Below are 21,192 nucleotides of genomic sequence, written 5' to 3' on the forward strand. Positions count from 1 at the left end.
ACATGGGCTTCTCCTCTTGTTGTGACTCCCAAAGATGGAGGTAGAAGTGTTCGTCTCTGTGTAGACATGCGTCGTGCCAATGAGGCGAGAATTCCAGAACGTCATCCGTTGCCAACCTTCGATGAAATCATGCCGCACCTAGATGGATGTAACTTTTTCAGCAAAATAGATCTGGTCAAAGCGTTCCACCAGATTGAGCTGGCACCATCCTCGAGAGAGATAACAAAATTAGTTACTCCAACCGCTAATGTTTGGCATGAACTGCGCTGCCGAAATTTTTCAGCCAGAGATTGAACGGATACTAAAGGGGCTCAAAGGAATAAAGGTGTTCATCGATGACATCCTCGTGTATTCAGAAACCAAGGAGAATCACGATCAACGAGTGCAAGCAGTGCTACATCGATTGGAAAAACATGGACTGACGGTGAACATGAATAAAAGCGAGATTGGGAAGACGACAGTTAATTTTATGGGCCACATCCTGTCACGAAACGGGATTTTACCCATGAACGACAAAGTAAGTGCCATCCAAGCTTTCCGAAGACCACAGAATGCTACCGAAATGCGAAGCTTTCTCGGGCTGGTGAATTATGTCGGTAAGTTTATACCCAATCTCTCTAGCATATCCGCCCCCCTACGTCAGATGACAGTGAAAGGAGAACAGTTTACCTGGACGAAGGAGGGGAAACGATCATTCGACAAGATCAAAGCTGCTCTAATCAACCCTGAGCACCTTGGATACTATAGTCCCATGAATCCGACTACTTTGGTCACGGACGCGAGCGATAACGGAGTTGGAGCCGTTTTGTTGCAAAATATCCACGGCAAGCCAAGAGTTATAAGCTATGCTAGCAAAAGTTTGACCAAGACGGAGATAAAGTACTCGACGCTGGACAAAGAAGCTCTCGCGATCGCTTGGGCAACAGACAGATTTCGGATGTATCTGACGGGCTTGAATTTCACTGTATTGACTGATCACAAGCCATTGATTAATATTTTCAGTCAAACTTCGGTACCGAATCAGCGGCAGGAGAGATGGATATTAAGGATGCAGGCCTACCGCTACAAGATTAAGCATGTTCCGGGCAAGATAAATATAGCTGATCCCCTATCACGACTTTCTGAAGTACTGAGCGGAAAAACATTCGACAAGAATTCACAAGCAGATCAGCTTTGTTTGATGGAAAATGGGAAAATGGCGTCAAGAAATATGGACCGTTAAAAAACGAGTTATGTTTTGCGAATGAAATTCTACTGCGTAAGAGTAGGAATGTGGTTCCACAGGAGCTACGAGAAATCGTATTGACCCTGGCGCACGTTGGTCATCCTGGTCGTGAAAAGATGAAAATAAGACTGAGAGTTGCTGTTTGGTGGCCGGGTATTGATGCAGCGGTGGATAAAACCTGTAAGGAATGTTACAGCTGTCAGTTGGTAGCTCCCTACGAGAAACCAGAGCCCCTACGTATCAGGGACTTACCGAGTGCTCCGTGGGTTCATTTGTCTGGTGATTTCCTTGGCCCGCTACCGGACGGTATGTACTTGTTCGTGCTTATTGATCTCTATAGTCGCTATGTTTTGGCGGAACCCATGAAGCACACCACGTCAAGCGACGTAATTCACTTCCTGAACGAAAGTTTTACCAGAATGGGTTTGCCGCATGTATTGACTTTCGACAACGCGAAGAACTTTTCCAGCCAAGAACTGAAGGATTATTGCGTGGATAAGGGAATCAAGCTCACACATACCAATGACATTTATATAAGGTCTGGGCCAACAGGCAGCTTGCTGGTGTTAGAAGCAAAAATGTTGTAAACATTGCTGAACATCTCCGAACAGATAGAAATACGTCACTGCCAACATACTGAGAACAGATAGAAATACGTCACTGCCAACAGCTGTTTCGTGTAAAAAGATAAACACTGCAATAAAATACGAACACCACTAAACATTTGCACATTTCACTAACACCAATAAGCCCTTTGGCCCAGACCTTATATAAACGTCATTGCACACATACTACGCCGTACTAAAGGGTGATACGGTCAAAATTTGGTCAAGGGAAAACGCGTGTAAATCGGTGAAATCGTTTATTTAAAAAATCAAATTAAATTTCTTTTTCAAGTTCAATTAGTATAAATTCAGGAAAAATATTCAGTTAGGCTTCCGCTTTTCCAAATCCGAATTGCCGGGCCTTACGCTTGACCCCTGCCATCAGATTTTGTACAGCCACCTTGTCCACCTTCTTCGCCGCAGAAAGCCAGTTTGCCTTGAACTGCTGCTCGCCCTTAGCAGTTTTTTGGTCTTCTTTAGGTTCCGCATGACAATAGCCCAGTATTTCTCAATTGGGCGGAGCTCTGGCGTGTTGGGAGGGTTCTTGTCCTTGGGAACCACCTGCACGTTGTTGGCGGCGTACCACTCCATGGCCTTTTTACCGTAATGACAAGATGCCAAATCCGGCCAAAACAGTACGGAACAACCGTGTTTCTTCAGGAAAGGCAGCAGACGTTTATTCAAACACTCTTTCACGTAAATTTCTTGGTTGACAGTCCCGGAAGCTATGAAAATGCTGCTTTTCAAGCCACAGGTACAGATGGCTTGCCAAACCAGATATTTCTTTGCGAACTTTGACAGTTTCATGTGCTTGAAAACATCTGCTACCTTTCCCCTTCCTTTTGCCGTATAAAACTCCTGTCCCGGAAGCTGCTTGTAGTCGGCTTTGACGTAGGTTTCGTCGTCCATTACCACGCAGTTAAACTTCGTCAGCATCGTCGTGTACAGCCTCCGGGATCGCGCTTTGGCCGTCGTATTTTGTTTATCATCGCGATTTGGAGTCACTACCTTCTTGTAAGTCGATAGTCCGGCTCGTTTTTTGGCTCTATGCACGGTTGTAGACGATACACCCAGCTTATTTGCGGCATCTCGGAGAGAGAGGTTAGGGTTTCGCTTGAAACTACCGGCAACTCTCTTTGTCGTCTCAGCGGCTTCCGGTTTTCGATTTCCCCCCGATCCAGACTTCCTGGCTGTCGACAAACGTTCCCCAAACACTTTAATTACATTTGTAACGGTTGATTTGGCAACTTTTAGCGATTTTGCCAACTTTGCGTGCGAGTAGCTCGGATTTTCGCGATGCGCGAGCAAAATTTTGATACGCTGCTCTTCTTGCTTGGACGGCATTTTGACAACTGAAGAGTGAATTCCAAAATCAAAATAGGAGCAACATTCTACACACACACACCTTCAAAATGAGAGGTGTTCAGGTTTTTTAAATGCAAAATTGAAAGAAATACGTCAAGTTGATATTGACCAAATTTTGACCGTATCACCCTTTATCCAAGTGCGAACGGAGAAGTCGAGCGACAAAATCGGTCGGTGCTCAAGGCGTTGAAGATAAGCAAACAACAGGGAACAAACTGGAAAGAGGCGTTGCAGAAATATTTGTACATGTATTCAGTTACTCCGCATTCAGTAACAGGAGTTTCACCGGCGCAATTGATGTTTGGACGCAGATTCAGGGATTTGATTCCACACAGATGGAGATATGTGACGATGATGAGCTGCGCGACCGGGACCGAGTTGCGAATCACCATGCTAAGGAAAGGGATAAGAGAACGGGAGCTAAGGAATCGTCGATTGATGTTGGTGATGAAGTTTTAATGAAAAACATGACACGAGAAAATAAGCTATCGTCAAGTTTTCTACCAACAACTGCCAGAGTCATTGAACGTCGTGGAAATAGCTTAACACTGGAGGCGGAGAATAGACAAATCTACAAACGTAATACATCCCATGTGAGACCATTCGTTCGTCGTACATCGGTTCAGGAGAAGCAGGCTTCATCGGACGAGTACGTTACAGACGCAGCTGCTGGTCCTGGAAGTAACTCGTTGAATATCATACCTGAAAAGGAAGTGGAAACACTGGTAAGACCTCGTAGGGAGATAAATCACCCGAAACATTTTGACGACTATTGCCTTAAGTAATAGTGTGGAAAAATAGATTATCTTGCACTAAATATGTTTTCAACTTGATTAAAGAAAGAGAGATATGTTGTGATTTAATAACAACTCATGGGACTGGCAACACTGGATGGAGAAGAGAGGGATTGATTAAAGTTATGTTCTCCTGTACGCGTGTGTTTTATTTGTAATCATAACAGATAGTGACAAGACTCGGCTTTGTCTACCGAGGATGATCTTGAAACAAGGAACAAAAAAATGAGTTAGTTGTCTTCATATATGTGATTCCTAATCTTATATTCGTTGTTCCCTAGTTTGAAGTGGTTAAGGCTAGGGTGTCATACCTTAATTTTGTTGCTAAGAAATCCAATTTTGACTGACAAAGGGGCACACCTTTGGAGGGGGTTTCAACACTCCGAAGGGTATAAATTAGAGTCGGATCCTTGCGATAAATGCAAGAGTGGCAACTGTAAAAATAAATCGAATACTTCATCCTTTATCAATAGTGATGGAGTAATACGACATGCACTAAACTAAGGACACGGGATATACTACAATAGCTCAATTGACTGGTCGCAGTAGTGTTAGGTCCCGAACAGAGGAAAAAAACGTTCAAAATCTTTCAAAATTTTGTTACATGTTCCATTATCGGTTTTCACAAAGTGTACCCCCATATAGAAATCACAGACGTATTCCTAGTAATGAAAACACCCCAAAAGAGCGATCCATCACTGATGCCAGGCATGTTTTCATTTAAAATGCCAGTAGGTGGCAACATATTTCTTGCCCCTAAATGTAGGCTGTTTGCTCGGTGTTCACCGAGATTTCAACAATCGATTTCTTACATTTGGAAATATTTTAAGTCAGTTACTCAAGGTTAAGTTTTTTTTTAAATCTTTATTAGAGAGATTTATAGCCGGCGGTTAGTTCATCTCTAAAAACTTAAGGTTAAGGTAAAACACGTTACTTTCAACATAATCAAGATTTGCTGCAACCCTGTTCCTGTTCCAATGCTCGTTAAAACGATGGAAGTTCTTTCAATTAAAACACCTGCAACCACCGCCACGTCACGGTACTTAAGAAACATTCATAAGTTAAGTTGTATTAATACTTTCTACAATTGATCTACAAACTAGTTCGTCTACTACTTCTAACTGCTTCACTTAAAATTTCCAACTAAAACTATTGTGTAGTTTCCAAAAGGCGTCTTTTCTCTCAATCTCACTGCTCTCTTGGTTTCCTCGCAATCAATTTCGGATTAGTTGTCCAAAATGAGGATTTTTTCTTCTTCATAAAATGTACACTTTCAACAGTTTGATCACTTATCACATTCCAAGTTTAACTTCTTTTCCGCTCTCGGGTCGGGTTATTGTTCGCTACAACATCAATTTAAAAACTTGAACCTAACAATAAGCATGGTTTTGTCGATTTAACTTACTTAAATACAAATGAATCGTTTCGTGGATGTGAGTGTGTGCTTAAATGTTTTACTTCAAATCATAAATAATAAGGAATCTGGTACGCGATGCTTTCTCGCTATGCTGCGCTAGTTTGGGTAATGATGAAATGAAGACATGGGTTGCAACGGAAATGGTGGAACTTTCTTCACGGGGGGTAATCTCCTCCTTCCACCCACCCATCTAGGATGCAGAGTTTCCCCCGTGTTTAAATTAAAATAAAATAAAATAAAATAATTTGGTGCCGGAGCAAATCACTTGTGCGGTAGTTGCGTAGCGAGGTACTGCTTGTACAGCCGCTGCTTGCAGAACTGGTAGAACTCGATTTCACGGGTGAAGTTTCGCCGAACCAGTTCCTTGATTTCGTGACTAACCGGTGGCTTGAAGTTGTTCTTGTTGATCTTCGCCAGTAAGTTGACCTCGTTGAAGTAAACCGAGGTGGCGCCGGAGAAAAACTTCGGTACGTACCGTTCCAGCACGGCCAGGGTTGTGTTGAAATCCTCTAGCACTCCTACGACGGCGTACTGGCTTTCGACTGCATACTTGGCACGCTCCAGCGCTCCCTGGCTGTTGAAGGGGCTATAAGTGGATTGGTAAATGTGGTTATAGATCTTTATGTGAATGACAAAATGTAGACAACTTACAGGCACTGTTCATCGTGTCCGCAGAAGAACAGCGTTTGCCGACGGTGGTCTCCGATGCCTTCGTGTATCGCTCCCTGAGCGTAGGTGCATTCCGGGTCGCCCTGCAGAACACATGTTTCAAAGTCTTTCTTCAGCCAGCGTGGATCCGGAAGTGGTAGATCGGGGAAGGCCTGCTTCCGTTCGACAAAGTACCACGGAGCTCGGACGTAGTAGTACCAGCTGATGATGCGTTCGACCGGATCCCTGACCATGTTGACGTAGATCGGCATCGGTAGACCGAAGCGAGTAAAGTTGGTGTAGCAAACGTGCTTCACGTAGACGGATGGCATCGGCAGGTCGGTAACCATTTCGGCGAGTTCCTGTTGCCGATCCGGAGAGAGACGGATGACCTCTAGGCGTTGTACCACGTCCCGATGGAAGGTGTACTCGTTGCGTATGGCCAAGCGCCGGAGCAGTTCCATGAACGTTTGACTGCCTACCTTGGGGACGCGGTTGAAGAAGATGATGGGGATCTCGGCGCGGCGGGTGTTGTTGAGGTCACGAGCGCTGAGTGTTTCCATCTGTTTGGGAGAAGAAAGACGAATGAGAGATTGCATTTTGACTAATGAGTTAGCGTGATGATGAATTTTAATTATTTTCCCGAGAAGAACAAAGAACGCTGATGAACATCAGCGAATTAGAGATGCTCTGCTCGATATTCGGGACGATGATAGTCAAACTATAGCCAGACTAAAATGCATCGCTTTTGATCGAATGCCAAATGCACAACTTTGCTTGTATAGGTTCATTAATAACAAGCGGACGATGGAAGGAGAAGGAGTTCTATGAAGCCACCAAATTGATTTCTATCCGGATAATTTATGCTCGCCAGTGCCGTTTTTATGGTGTTGAGAGGGGGTCAGAAATGACTCTGTATAGTTAAGATATTCTAACCAAATTCTTTTCTTAGAAGGTGTGAACTGCTAAACATAATTGCAATTAGAGAAAATCTTCAGAACTCGGACCTCGATACTTTTACGAGATTAAATCATTTAAGACCAAGCTAAATCATAGATATTCTAGGACTGAAACACCCAAGATTCTGGAACTGAACAAGAACAATCTTCAAGATTCTAGGATTTAAAAATACAGTAATGAATCGATTTTGCCAGCCCCCTTTTTAACATCTTTTCTAATGTTCTACGAAACACATGTACTTTTTCAGTAGTCTTATTCAGGGCTGGTAGTGAGTCACTTTTTAGTGACTTGGTCACTTTTTTCAAGCCAGGCACTAAACAGTCCCTTTTTTTAAGGTCAAGTCACTAAAGTCACTTTTTCTTGTAATCAGTCACTATTTTCAACTATGTTAGCGTGAATTTATTTCAATTATTGTTTATTGTTTGCTTTGTGACGTTCAATCGTCTTTCTCTATCTACAGGCTGTCTACTCATTTTTCTTAATAAAATCTCCTGAGTCTTCCAGGTTTTCCCAGAACTTTAACGGATAAATTCAAGGCTTATAATAAGAAAGCTTTTTTTTAAATGCGTTCATAATATGCTTTTTCTGGAAGATCAACAGTAATTAACCCAAGCGTTTTTAATACATGGCAATCAGTTTTAAAGAAACAAGTTTGTATTAAAATCCAATGAATGTTGAACTTAATTTTTCACTGATCATAGTTTGAAAAAAACGTACTTAATTTGAGTAAGTCCAAAATCTAAAACATTCAATGTCTTGTAGTTTCTTATTCCATGTACAAGTTCATGATAGTGAAAATTTTCAAAATGCCTGAAGTAAAGAAAACATTAAATGATTTATTTCAAGTTCGTAATTAACTTTATGAAATATTAGAGATCTTCATTGCAGTCCCATTAACTTCACAACAATTGTAGGAACTTTGAAGAAGTTCTGAGGAATGAAAGGAAGTTCTGAGAATTTCAGTAAAGCTCCATAAACAAACTGCGGGAACGTAAGGGAAGTTAACACATTGAAATTATGGGGAACTTACTGGAAGCTTTAAGATCCTCAAATCGGTTCTTTTAACATTCTTAAATTTTCAGAAACTTTTGTGATGTTCCTAGAATTTCAGAGCACATCACAGGTGTTAAGCAAACTTGAGAAATATAGAAACCTTGAGAGGTAGCGTGCAAATTTAAATAAAAAATCTAAGCACCTCAGAAAAGCTAGATCCAGAGATCTTTAGGGAATTTCAGATCTTAAGAGCAGTTCCCATGACTTTAGTTCAGACTAAATTTAGGAAAATTTAGAACCCTTAAAATGTTCCGAGAATTTCAGGGCAGTACAGAGACCATCAGATAATTATGAAAACTTCATAAATATTTCAGGAACTTCACAGAAGTCCAAAGAATTTCAGGGAAATTTATCTTCTCTAGAATTGAGAGCTTTTGGGAAGCTTCGAGAACATCAAGACAGATCACAGAATCAAGGGCTGTTCAAATAATTTAAAGAAAATTGTAGAAACCTTAAAGAAGTTCCGGAAACTTCAACAAAGCTCCGATAGAACTTCTGGAACGTGATAAAAATTACAGGCCGGACTCGATTATCCGGGGCTCGATTATCCGGAGAAAATGGCTCGATTATCCGGAGTCATATTTTTTTTTACCTATCTTGCAAATTATTTTTCATAAACCGATTGGAAAAACCGACTTTCGATCCGAGGACGAGTAACATACATCGTTCGACTCAGTCTGACAAGATCGGGAAATGACTATATTTAAGTGTTGGTGTGCCTTTGTTACAAAATCCGGCTTTAAGGGGTTTTGGATTACCTTTGACCTGAAAGGAATCAAACATATCCTGTGCCGCAACAACATACAAAAACTGAATCCCATGATGTTCCATACACTAATCATGTCATGTTTCAGGGGGGGGGAATGGCAACCGAACAAAATTTTTGAAGATCCGTAAAAAAAATGTACCAAAGGGCCTTTAACCCTCCGTTACTCGCGCTGTTTTACTTTGTATAACACACATGAGTTTTCCATTGCCATTTTGTTGCTGAGTTACCAATCGATCTGAAACCAACGAGTATTCCTCAAAAAACTTGTTTCGATTTAAACAAGCTAAACTTTGATTACAGGAAACACCTAGAAAATGCGGATAATAGGGAATATGTAAATGGAAACCGGGAAAACTGTGACCATACTACGTGGGATTTGACTTAATTGATTACAACATGGAATATAACAAGATTCTGACAAGATTGAAAGATATTGTCTCTGACAAAGTTGTTTAGGAGATCATAGCCTTGTTGCTGGCGGACAGTAGTTCAGAATTTTCTCACTACGTAGCGCTAGTATACATGTGAAATTCTCGTATGTGATATATCTCGAGATCCTGACCAGATAAAAAGTTACTGTCTTTCACAAAGTTTTTCAGGAGATCAAAGCCTATTGTTTGGTGCTCAATAGTTCAGAATTTACTCACTACGCGACGCTAGTATACACGTGAAATTCTCATATAAAATATCTCGAGTTCCCAACCAGATAGAAAGGTACTGTCTTCGGCATAGTTGTTCAGGATGTCAAGGCTTTTTCGCAGGTAGACAGTAGTTCAGAGTTTTCTCACTTTGTGGCGCTACTATAGATGTGAAACTCTTGCATATAAAATATCTCTAGATCCTGACCAGATAGAAAGTAAATGTATTCGGCAAAGTTTTTCAGGAAGTCAAGATCTTTTTGTTGGGTGACAATAGTTTAGAATTTTCTCACTATACGGTGCTAGTATATACGTGCCTTTCTCCCATATTCAATAGATCGAGATCTTGATCAGCTAGAAAGTTGCTGTCTTCGGCAAAGTTATTTAGGGGGTCAAGACTTTTTGGCTGATAAACATTAGTTAATAATTTTCTCACTACGTGGCGTTATTATACATGTACACTTCTCGCATATGCTATATCTCGAGACTCTGATCAGATAGATAGTTGTTCAGGAGGTCAAGGTCTTTTGGCTGGTGGACAGTAGTTCAGAATTTTCTCACTTCATGATGCTAGTATACGTGTGAAATTCTCGCATATAAAATATCTCACGTTCTTGACCAGATAGAAAGTTACTGTCTTGAACAAAGTTGTTGAGGAGTTTAAAGAGTTTAAGTTTATGAGAAAATTCTAAACTATTGTTTACGAGCCAAAAGACTTTGACCTCCTGAATAACTTTGTTGTAGACAGTAACTTTCTATCTGATTAGGATCTCGAGATATAGCATATGCGAGAAGTGTGCATCTATGCCACGTGGTGAGAAAATTCTTAACTACTGTTTACCAGCCAAAAATGCTTTGACCTCCTGAACAACTTTGTCGAAGACAGTAACTTTCTATCTGGTCAGGATCTCGAAACAAATCACATGCGAGAATTTCACGTGTATTCTAGCGCTACGTAGTGAGAAAATTTTGAACTACTGTCCACTAGAGAAATCTATCTGATCAGAATCTCGAGATATTTTACATGCGAGAATTTCGCGTGTATACAAGTGCCACGTAGTGTGAAAATTCTGAACTATTGTGCACCAAGCAATAGACATTGACCTCATGAACAACTTTTTCGAATACAGTAATTTTCTACCTGTTCAGAATCTCGAGCTTAACATGTCAATACTGTTCAGCGCTGATTGATCTGGAACTGGTTCGTACTCCTCATCTTGGTTGTCATCTGCTGTAGAAATGTTTGCAGTTTCATCCAGAGTGGTGTTCGTCACGCTTTCTCCTTCATAAAAATGTGAATCATGGTTAAGAACAGACTATGTCAGCGTCAGACATGACATCGAAGTCCGCATTCTCGTCTTCATTTTCGCCTGCAGCCGCTTTATCAGCAACCATCAGTTGAATTGTTACACTATCATCCCTAGAGCACCGGAACTAATATTTGCAATGTTAACATTTCAAAAATATTAATGGAAAATGGTCGAAATTGATCGAGTGCGTTAAGTTAGGAACCGCTTCAAATATGGTGCCTTCACGGTAGCCGTGATTTTTAGCCAAGCTCAACTTTGTCTCTACACACTCGTGAGAGTCGCTACGATTTTTCTCAAGTTGAGGGGTCCCATGGTGTGGTTGGCTACACGTTCACTTGTCAAGTGGATGGGCCATGGGTTCAATTCTATTGATCTTCTTATCGAATTTTGATGTATTTTAATGTGCCTCATGATAGGTTATTATCCAAGTCCGTTTCTGGTCACTTTCTCGGGGCACCTGGAACTTGTCCAAGGTACTTAATTTGTTCCACCATTGATCTGGTTATCGAATTTTGATATAATCTGATGTGTTGCATGATAGGTTATTATTCAAGTCTGGTTCTGGTCACTTTTCCGGAGGCACCAGGAACTTGCCCGGAAGTGGCCAATATGGTCCAAGGTACTTAATTTTTGCCATGGGGGCGACCCCGGCATAGTGGTCAACATCCATACCTCTCACGCCAAAGTCACGAGTTCAAATCTCACCCCCGGACAAGTCTGAATGACCCAAGAGTGTTAAAGTGACTATAATACAAAAAAAAAAAAAAATAAATAATAATAATTTTTGCCACCATTGATCTTGATATCAAATTTTGATTTAATTTGATGTGTCGCTTAATGGGTCTTGTTCCTTTCAAGTCAAATTTAGCCTCATGGCCCATAAACGCCGGAACTTGTTCCGGCCATATCTACAAAACCAGTAGTCCGATTTCATAATCCTTCAATAGCGTTCAATGGGACCACTAAAAGCATTAAATGAGACCACATAAGACCAAAAAAAAAAAATTTTTTTATGGTTCGATTATCCGGAGGGCTCGATTATCCGGAGTTAAATTTTTTTCAAGACTCCGGATAATCGAGTCCGCCCTGTATATGGACATCCGGAAAACGTGAGAGTATTTTAAGGGTGTTATATCATGGAAATATCAAGAAATTTAAAAAAATACGAAAGTTTAGCTCAGTTGATTAGAGAATATCAACGAAGTTCCATTTATTTAAAAAAAATGCGAGAACTTTTAGCAAGCAGCGATAAATATCTTCCAGAAATTCCATAGAACTTAGAATTTAGATAGTTTCATTATATTCAGCGAAGTTCCGAGTACTTATAGGACGATCAAATAGCTTCAGAATAATCCCATTGACTTAAGCAAATTTGCAGCGACTTACAAGGAATTCCGTGGAATTATGGGGTATTTCAAGAATTCTATGATTGATCTAAAAACGTCAGGGAATTTGTAATTTAAAATATACATCAGAAAATTTGCCGGACAAAAAAATTTAGAGAACTTCAGGTAAGCATAGTTCAGGGAAAATAAGTGAGCGTTTTTAATCGTTAAGGAAAATTGTCCACACTTCAAGGCAAATCAATTAATTTCCGTAAAGTTGCGGGTTGTTAAAAATACTGATAAATTCAGGGCAACCTGAAGTAGTGTGTTAAATTAGTGTCGATAATTTAATGGAAGTTTCATGACCTTCAGAAAAAATCATGAGAACATAAGTGAAAATCATACAACTATACTAATTATTTCATTCTAATTCCATGAAAATTGCGGGAGCACAAAAGTTCCAAAAATTTATTAAAACTTCGAAAACTTCACAGAAGGACAGTGGTATTCAGAAACATTTCGAGAACTTCATAGGAAACATTTGGCAAGTTCTCAGAATAGTCCATTTCATATTCAACGGAAATTTCGATGAAGCTATCCTCCGAATTCAACTTTCTTTTAGTTTTTATCGGAATTACCTTGAAATTCTCCACAATAAGACACCCTTTGGAAAGATTATCAGAATATTCATTGAATTCATTTCAGATTTCCTTTTGAATCTCACTCCTTCCCTTGGAATTCTACTCACATTGAAAGTCTCCTAAGAATTCATTGGCATTTCTACTCACAATTTCCTTAGATTTCTTCTCATAACTTGTTTGGAAAACTCTCCTGAATTTATTTTCCAAATTCCTTTGAGGAGTTATTCTCAGATTTAATTGTAATCCTTCTTTTAGTATTTTCAAACAAATTCCAAGGACTTATGCACATTTTATGAAATTATTATCAGAATGCCCTTGAAATTTTCCTTTGAAGTTCACAGGAGTTGTACTCCTCAGAAATTCCTAAGAGTTTTCAATAAAATTTATTTTTAATTCAATTCAGGGTCACTTTTTAGTCACTATTCTTACAACTATCAGTCACTATTTAGTCACTTATTTCTTCAACATGGTCACTAAAATCACTATTTTTGACAGCAGTGATGGCTACCAGCCCTGTTATTACACCAGAGTATGCCTTACACAGCCATATTGAAGATCAACGAGAAAGATTATTTGGTTAGAAAAAACTTTCAAAATGATAGGGCTGGTAGCAGGTCACTTTTTAGTGACTTAGTGAATTTGACTTTAAAAACTCTCATCAAATAACAGCTCGATTTGGTAACAAATTTGTGAACAATATTTAATTTGACATTGAGCTTTACTTTTATTTTAATGGTGAAACAATAAATTTGATTATATTTATTCCATAGCAACGATTATGACCTCGATTGGAGGAGCCTTAAAAGCTTACTGAATTTGAACAAGCATGATTCTTTGTTCATGCTTTTTGTAATGGAATCACATAGCGTCCGGATGTCATAAATTTAAGCATATCAAAATAAGCTGCTCAGAGTTAGGTAATTCCATGAACTTTGTAGATTTTTTTTAGATCCTGAATATTTTATCGTCAGTGAAATCTCAGACATAGGAACCAAAATTACAAAAGCTTCATACATCATTTAACGGAATTCTGTTGATGGAAAAAGTTAGAGGTAAATGAACATTTTTCTCTGTGCCTCAATTTTACGATCACCAATTCGCGATTTGCATGTAATATCAACTTAGTAAATTGTTTGTTAAAAAAAAATCGAGGTAGAGAAAAGTGTGCAGAGTGAGTTAGCTTTGAGTGCTTTGGCTTATTCAATTCATACTTATTTTTCGAGTACAAATTAATAAGATCCTTAAACCATTTGTGTTATTTTCTAGAAACATGAAAAATGCGCATGTAATTGTCAGTTTTTAAAATTTCTTGAAGTGGCAATTGCAATTAACGGAAGATAGGAACCATATCTTTCCGATCAATAAATGTCAGTATTGGTTACCTTTTTTGTTTGTTTAAACGTCCCTATTTGGCCACTATTTTCCTTATTTTAGACTACTATTACATCACATACCCACTACCGACCCTGAAATGAGTTAAGGTGTGAAAATGGGGTTGGGTTTATTTCAATTCCATTTTTTGGTTTATTTTTTTTCCCTCTGTTCGGGACGTAAATCCACTGCGACCAGTTATTTGATCTATTGTGGTATACCTCGTATTTTTTGTTTAGTGCATGTCGTATTACTCCATCTCTATTGAATAAGTAATCGGTTTTGATACGGTTGTCATTCTTGCCTTTATCGAAAGGAATCGACTTTAATTGTAATGTCCTGCTCTTTATACCCTTTGGAGTGTTGGAACACCCTCCAAAGGCGCGCCTCTTTTGCAGTCAAAAACGGATTCCTAGGCAACAAAATCAAGCAATAACACCGATAATGACCATGCATCAGAACCCTAGTCTTAACCACTTCAAACTAGAGAACAGCGAATAAAAGATTAGGAATCACGTAAATGAGAAATAACTACCTAACTCATTTTTTCCTTGTTTCAAGATCATCCTCGGTGGACAAAACCGAGTCTTTTCACCATCAAAAAGGCATACAAAGTAAAAAGGACTAAGATGTGTTCCTTTGATTACAAAACAATTCTGTTCCCCTAGCTTGAAGTAGTTCGAACGTGGCTTCGGTGGTAGATCTTAATGCCAGTGGCGCACCACGAATTACAATAGCATTTATTTTTGATAATAACGGTCCAAAGAACGCCGTATCATTCATTGGTATTCTCAAAATGACGGCAAAAGTGTTCATTCTCGAATAGTGAAGGACATCAACTTTATATAATAAACTCCAGTAGCCCCATACTACGGTGCTTAAGACGACGCTGATAATAGTTTGTGGAACTTTTCTTGAGGACGTGCAACTGCAAGGCTATCGGGTGGCGAGAAAAAATGGATCATAACTCAACCAATCGAGTAGTTCGAGCTATCGGAATCGCGACGCAATAGCAACGACTGGGATATTAATCATTTCGCTTCTAGTTGTTTTTTGCAGGAAAGGGTATAATTATAAGTTTTTCTGGCGAAAACGGATCACCCCCACGGGGTATTCCATTGTTCATGTCAATCAAACGGGTGGTTGCTCTGAAAATGAGAAGAAATTTATAGATTTGTGAACTATTCTGCTAAGGCCACCTCCCCCCCCAAAGCCATTTATAATTACGAGACCATTCCTATTCGATAGATGCAACACCTCTCCCATCTCATTCCACTCTGTGATGGTTTATTTACGATCGGAACGTGTGTGCACATTAATATCTCAATTCGGCTGCTCCTCGGAGAGAAACACAAACAGAAGACTGCACTGAGTGACAGTTACTTTTTATGTGGTTTTTAATATAACATTTTTGTCGTTCCTTTATCACACAGCAATCATTCAACGGGTGCTTTCTAACAGAAAAGTCAGCTTACTCAGCAGTTGCAGTTTTTTTTTCGTCCGTTCGCGTTACCGTAAAAGACCGCATAAAATTTAAATTGAGCGCATCAGTTATTTTTTTGACTGCGTCGCGCGTGGTGGCATTTTACTTCAGCACTAAACTCCTTGGCTGTTGTACCTTACTGAACTGAGATGCATCCCATTCTGGAAACAGCGGGGGAGTTGAAGAAGAGCTGCTTGCATAAAGAAATTGCTTGCAATTGTGCATTCTTGTCTCGTGAGCGCAATGCGTTGGAGGAAGTTGGGAAGATGGTGCAGGATAGGTAAGTAAACGTTCCACCGGGAGTAGAGGAACTATTTGTTCGAGTAGGGAAATTTACTGAATAGGAAAGAGGGTGGGGGCTGTTCGGTCACGCTTCTTAGTGTCAAAGGAGGGATAATAAAATGAAGAAATTGTTTTTTTTGTTGGGGACACAAAGCGGAACGAAAGTGTTGTTTTACTTAAATGTCCTAAATAGTGGAAGCACTAAATGACGATGTTGAATGGTTGGAAAATGTGGAGTAACTATATAATTCTATTTAGAAAAAAATATTTCACACACTGTGTTGCGAAAAACTTTACAACTCACTTCACAAGCTTGAGGTTATTTACTTATGAGTCTTACAAAAAAAAACTTCAAAATGACATAAGTATTTGAAATTTTTACACACGTAATAACTTAGCGGCGCTGTTGATGTACTGGTAAGCGTGATTGCCTCTCACCCCAAAAGTCATAAAATCTCTGATCACGCGTTCATTCGGAAGGGAAGTAAAGCCGTTGGTCCCCGGTCCATGAGATGATGGGTCGATAGATAGGCTCCAGGTGTGGGAGCTGCCTCCCTGGTGTCGGTATCATTGGTACGGAAAACAAGTTAGACAGAAAACAAATCAAGGAAAAAGAAAAACAAATCATAACTCGATAACCCTAAATAAGACTCGTTCAAATATTTGATTCACAATTCTGATTTGGGATATATTTGCACTCTGTGAAACATGGCTTTCTTCTGAAGATGAACTAAACTTCCACAATTTTAACATTATCCGCCTGAATCGAGATGGAACCTTTGGTGGCGTACTTTTGGGGATCAAAAAGTGCTACTCCTTCTATAAAATCTCAAGCCCATCAAATTCAGGCATTGAAATTGTCGCTTGTCAAAAAATGTGAAGAACAAAGATCTTTGCATAGCTTCTGTATATGTCCCTCCAAGGACTTTCATAAACCGCCGTCAGCTTTGGAGTTCAGTTACTATTCTACTATCTCCAGTTCTAATACTGGGCGATATGAATTCACACGGTACTGGCTGGGCTGAATCATACGATGACAATAGATCGGGTATTTTCTATGATTTGTGTGAAGATTTCAACTTGACTATCTTGAACACTGGTGAAGCAACACGTATAGCAAATCCTCCTGCTCGAGAGAGCCGTCTTGATATATCTTTGTGCTCTAACTCACTATCATGAGATTGTCTGTGGAAGGTAATCAATGACCCCCAATCAGTCAATTCAAGTTTCTTTTGACCTCACGAGGAATCTTGATTTGAAAAAATGCATCGGCGTTAACTCTTGGTATTGACTCTACCGATCCTCTGCCACCATTGGACGAGTATAGTTTCTTTACCGAACTGATCTACAAAAGCGCATTAGAAGCTCTTAAACGACGTGTTCCAAGTGCATCCTCCAGAAGAAGACCCACCACAACTGAATGGGATGACGAATGTACAAAGTTGTATCTTAAGAAATCCGATGGCTTGTAAAGATTATCGTAGACATGAAAGATCTAAGCTTTTTGAAAAGTATTTAAAGCTTGAAAAAAAAAGCTTAACAACTTACTGAAAGCTAAGAAAAGAAATTACTGGCGTACTTTTATCGAGGGACTTTCTAGAGAAACCTCGATGACAACGCTATGGAAAAAGGCTCGTTAAATGCGAAACGGCTCATCCTCCAATGAGAGTGAAGAATACTCCTCTCAATGGATATTCGACTTCGTTAAAAAGGTTGGTCCAGACTCTGTCCCAGCACAACCAACTTTACGGATTCTCTGGATGAACCATTCACAATGCTGGAATTTTCAATGGTCCTTTGTTCATCGAATAACTCTGCTCCGGGCAGCGATATGATCAAATTCGACCTTCTAAAAAACCTCCCCGATATCGCTAAAAGTCGATTACTTAACCGTTTGAATTCATTTATGGAACTCAGTATAGTTCCATCAGCATGGAGACAGGTTAAAGTAATAGCTAAAGTAAAAGCCTGTTAAACCAGCGTCTGATCACAATTCTTACCGTCCTATCTCTATGTTATCATGCCTGAGGAAATTATTAGAAAAAATGATCCTATCAAGACTTGACCATTGGGTTGAATCAAACAACCTGCTTTCAAATACGCAATTTGGTTTCCGAAAGAGTAAAGGAACAAACGATTGTCTATCGCTGCTTTCATCTGATATTCAACTGGCCTTTGCACACAAGGAGCAATAGGCTTCAGTCTTTTTGGATATTAAGGGCGCATTTGATTTTGTTTCCCTAGACATACTGCCAGACAGTCTGCACAGTATTGGATTACCCGGTATTTTAAATAATTTCTTGTATAATTTGCTGTCAGAAAAACAAATGATCTTCAATCTAGGTCAACTGACAACTTCTAGAATTAGCTACATGGAGCTTACCCCAAGGTCCAGTTTGAGTCTCTTACTTTATAATTTCTATGTCAAAGATATTGATAACTGAATTGGTAGTGTTTACAAGCGGTTTCCAGCCCAACTGCGTCTAAATCTTTTGGGCAGAGACATTACCCGATCTTTGACCTTCAAATACCTTGGAGTCTGGTTTGATGCACTTGGGGTACCCACACTAAGTATTTGAAACAAAAGTGTCAAGTGTCAAGTGTCATGTCTTAGTGTCAAAGGATCAACTTTCTACGATCAATTTCCGGGACATGGTGGGGTGCTCACCCGGAAGACCTAATTAAATATTATAAAATGACTATTCTTTCAGTTCTTGAGTATGGATGTTTTTGCTTCCTCTCGGCAAGGAAAAGCCACCTAATCAAATTGGAACGTATTCATATTCAATATCGTTTTTTACGTACTGCCCTTGGCTGCATGCATTCAACACACAATATGAGCCTTGAGGTTCAAGCGGGCGTAAAATTATCTTAATTATATGTCATCGGATATTAACCTTCCATGCTATAACCCGCCTCGAGTATGCTTTACTAACTACAGTTCCCCCATTGAGTTCCAGATCAACTTCGACCTATCTCAATTACCCGTATGTTTTGCTGAAAAGTACCAACAAGTCAATTGCAATAGAATATTTTTCACTGATGGATCACGCATTGATGGATCCACTGGCTTCGGCGTCTTCAATGAATACTCAACCGCCTTCCGGAAACTTCAGGAACCTTGTTCCGTTTATGTTGCTGAGCTAGCAGCAATCAATTTCACATTGGGGATGATTTCCGACTTACTTACAGACCATTAATCAATCTTTATTAGAATACAATTTAAAAATGAGTAGTTTTTACTCATTTTACGGTAAACACAATTTAAGCAAATGGGTAAAACCATTTATTGACAGACCTCCCATTTACCCATTAATGAGTAAACCATCGTTTACACGCTATTTCAAAACTACCCAAATTTGGGTACAATCCACCCAGATCGGTCAAAACTGAACCTACTTAAAAATGGGTAAACTGTGTTTGGAGTGACAAGTTGACAGATGAACAACATTGACATGAATCCGATCGACGTTGTTCATTTATCAACTTGTCACTCCCAACACAGTTTACCCAATTTTGAGTAGGTTCAGTTTTAACCGATCTGGGTGGATTGTAGCCAAATTTAGGTAGTTTTGAAATAGCGTGTTCCCCTTTAAGTGGGGAGGGGCACTTTTAGCGGAAATGGGTATTTTTTACCCATTAATGGGTTTTTGCGAAACACCGTGTAGAGGGAAACAGAAGTTAGGCCGGCCATGTTCAAAGTTTGTAAATATGTAAAACAAAACTCTGGGTAAAACTAAACATTGAATAAATATAGTACACGGCGAATGAGAACGACCCAAATTTGAGTTTAGTTCACTCATAATCGCCAAAAGTGCAGGAACTCAGCGATGAGTAAATTTGCCTCATGTTTTCCCAGGTTTTTCCAGGGAAAAAAATCCCGAATTTGAGAAAAGTAAAGATTGGATTCACTCAGTCTATTTGTATTACTCCGAGACTGAATAAAATTTTCGTTAATTTCCTCATTTTCCGGCAGATTTGTTAGGTTTTCCACAAGAAACCATGAGACAAATTTAACTCATCGCTGCGTTCCTGCACTTTTGGCGATTATGAGTGAACTAAACTCAAATTTGGGTCGTTCTCATTCGCCGTGTAAGCAATTTTCCACCCCCAAAGTAAATCAGTGTTCAGTGATAGTAAGCTTTGATAGCGTTGATAGCCTCAAGGTTGTTTCACGTTTCGTTCATCATGTTTAGTATTTTTTTCGTTGAATTGGTTGTGTTACTCGTCTTCTACATCAAGCTTGAACTGTTGGGTCAGATGGATTGGTCAGAAGTTTTTCTGACTCGTTAGTTAGGATCTTGGGTTTTAGGTGGGTATGCTCACTAGCATTGGGCGATCTTGATGAAGAATCGATCTTAGTGAATCGATTCATTTTTTTGAAAATAATCGATTCACCGATTTAATCAATCATTTTTAATCGATATTTTGAATCGATTAATTTTTCAAAATGGCACAACAATGTTTCAAATATAACAGATCTTAGGAAAGTTAGTGCAAATTAACCCAAGTTCAGTCTAGAGTTGATATAACGTTATATAAGCTATCTTGTTATGGCATTTCACCTATAATAGTCATTTAGTGTGATGATTAAAATCATTTAGAAATAAATTGTGTAGTACGTACGCAGTGAATGTTGTGAGTGTAACATACATGGCTGGTCATTAAAATAGATGCAAGCAAAATAAATACGAATTTTTAGGTTATGTTCTGAATGAACATTTCATTTTATTATTTATTATTAAGCATTTGATAGTGTTATAAAAATTAAGAGAAAACTCAAAGTTAAAACATTAAATGACTCACTCATAAGAATCATATATAAAATAAGCCTGGTGAAATAGGTGTGTTGCATAAAACTATAGTATAGAAAGCTTGAAAATAATAATTAGACTAATGAAGCTTAGAAACCGCTGTGCCCTCCATTGTTAAGTAGAACCTTGTTCAATCTTCTTGGCATTGACTCAACCAAGCACTGAAAAGTTTCCTTTGGTATAGCATACCACTATTTTTGAACTGTGCTCCATAGATGATCCTTATTTGAAAATTATTGACCAGATAAGTTTCTTTTAAGCTCGTTCCATAAATTTTCGATGGGGTTGATGTCAGGATATTGCCTAGGCCATGAAATAACCGACACTATGTTTGTACGAAACCATTCCTTTACATACTTAGAAGTGTGTTTCGGATCGTTGTCTTGCTGAAAATGCCATGTAAGAGGCATGTTATCTTCTGCATCAGGGAGCATAACCTCCTCCATGATTTCTTGATATCGATTCTGTGTGGTTTCACCAGTTTAAGAGAAT

The 21,192-nt window shown here is 39.2% G+C and overlaps 1 protein-coding gene across 1 annotated transcript in view; it reads right to left on the bottom strand.

Annotated features, from left to right (window-relative positions):
* Positions 1-5,161: 5,161 nt before the first annotated feature.
* pip (pipe) overlaps positions 5,162-21,192 on the bottom strand; it is a 474,881-nt gene continuing 458,850 nt past the window's right edge. The window contains exons 5-6 of the mRNA XM_065223772.1: positions 6,058-6,617; positions 5,162-5,992 (exon numbers count right to left, since the gene is read on the bottom strand). Of these exons, the coding sequence (XP_065079844.1) occupies positions 5,668-5,992; positions 6,058-6,617 (885 nt within the window). The 3' untranslated portion in view covers positions 5,162-5,667. The remainder of the gene's footprint in view (positions 5,993-6,057; positions 6,618-21,192) is intronic.

The sequence above is a fragment of the Ochlerotatus camptorhynchus genome, unplaced genomic scaffold (assembly GCF_037179485.1).
Source record: "Ochlerotatus camptorhynchus isolate MF236.1 unplaced genomic scaffold, CSIRO-AGI_Acam_v1.1 ptg000196l, whole genome shotgun sequence".
In the NCBI taxonomy this organism is placed as follows: Eukaryota; Metazoa; Arthropoda; class Insecta; order Diptera; family Culicidae; genus Ochlerotatus; species Ochlerotatus camptorhynchus.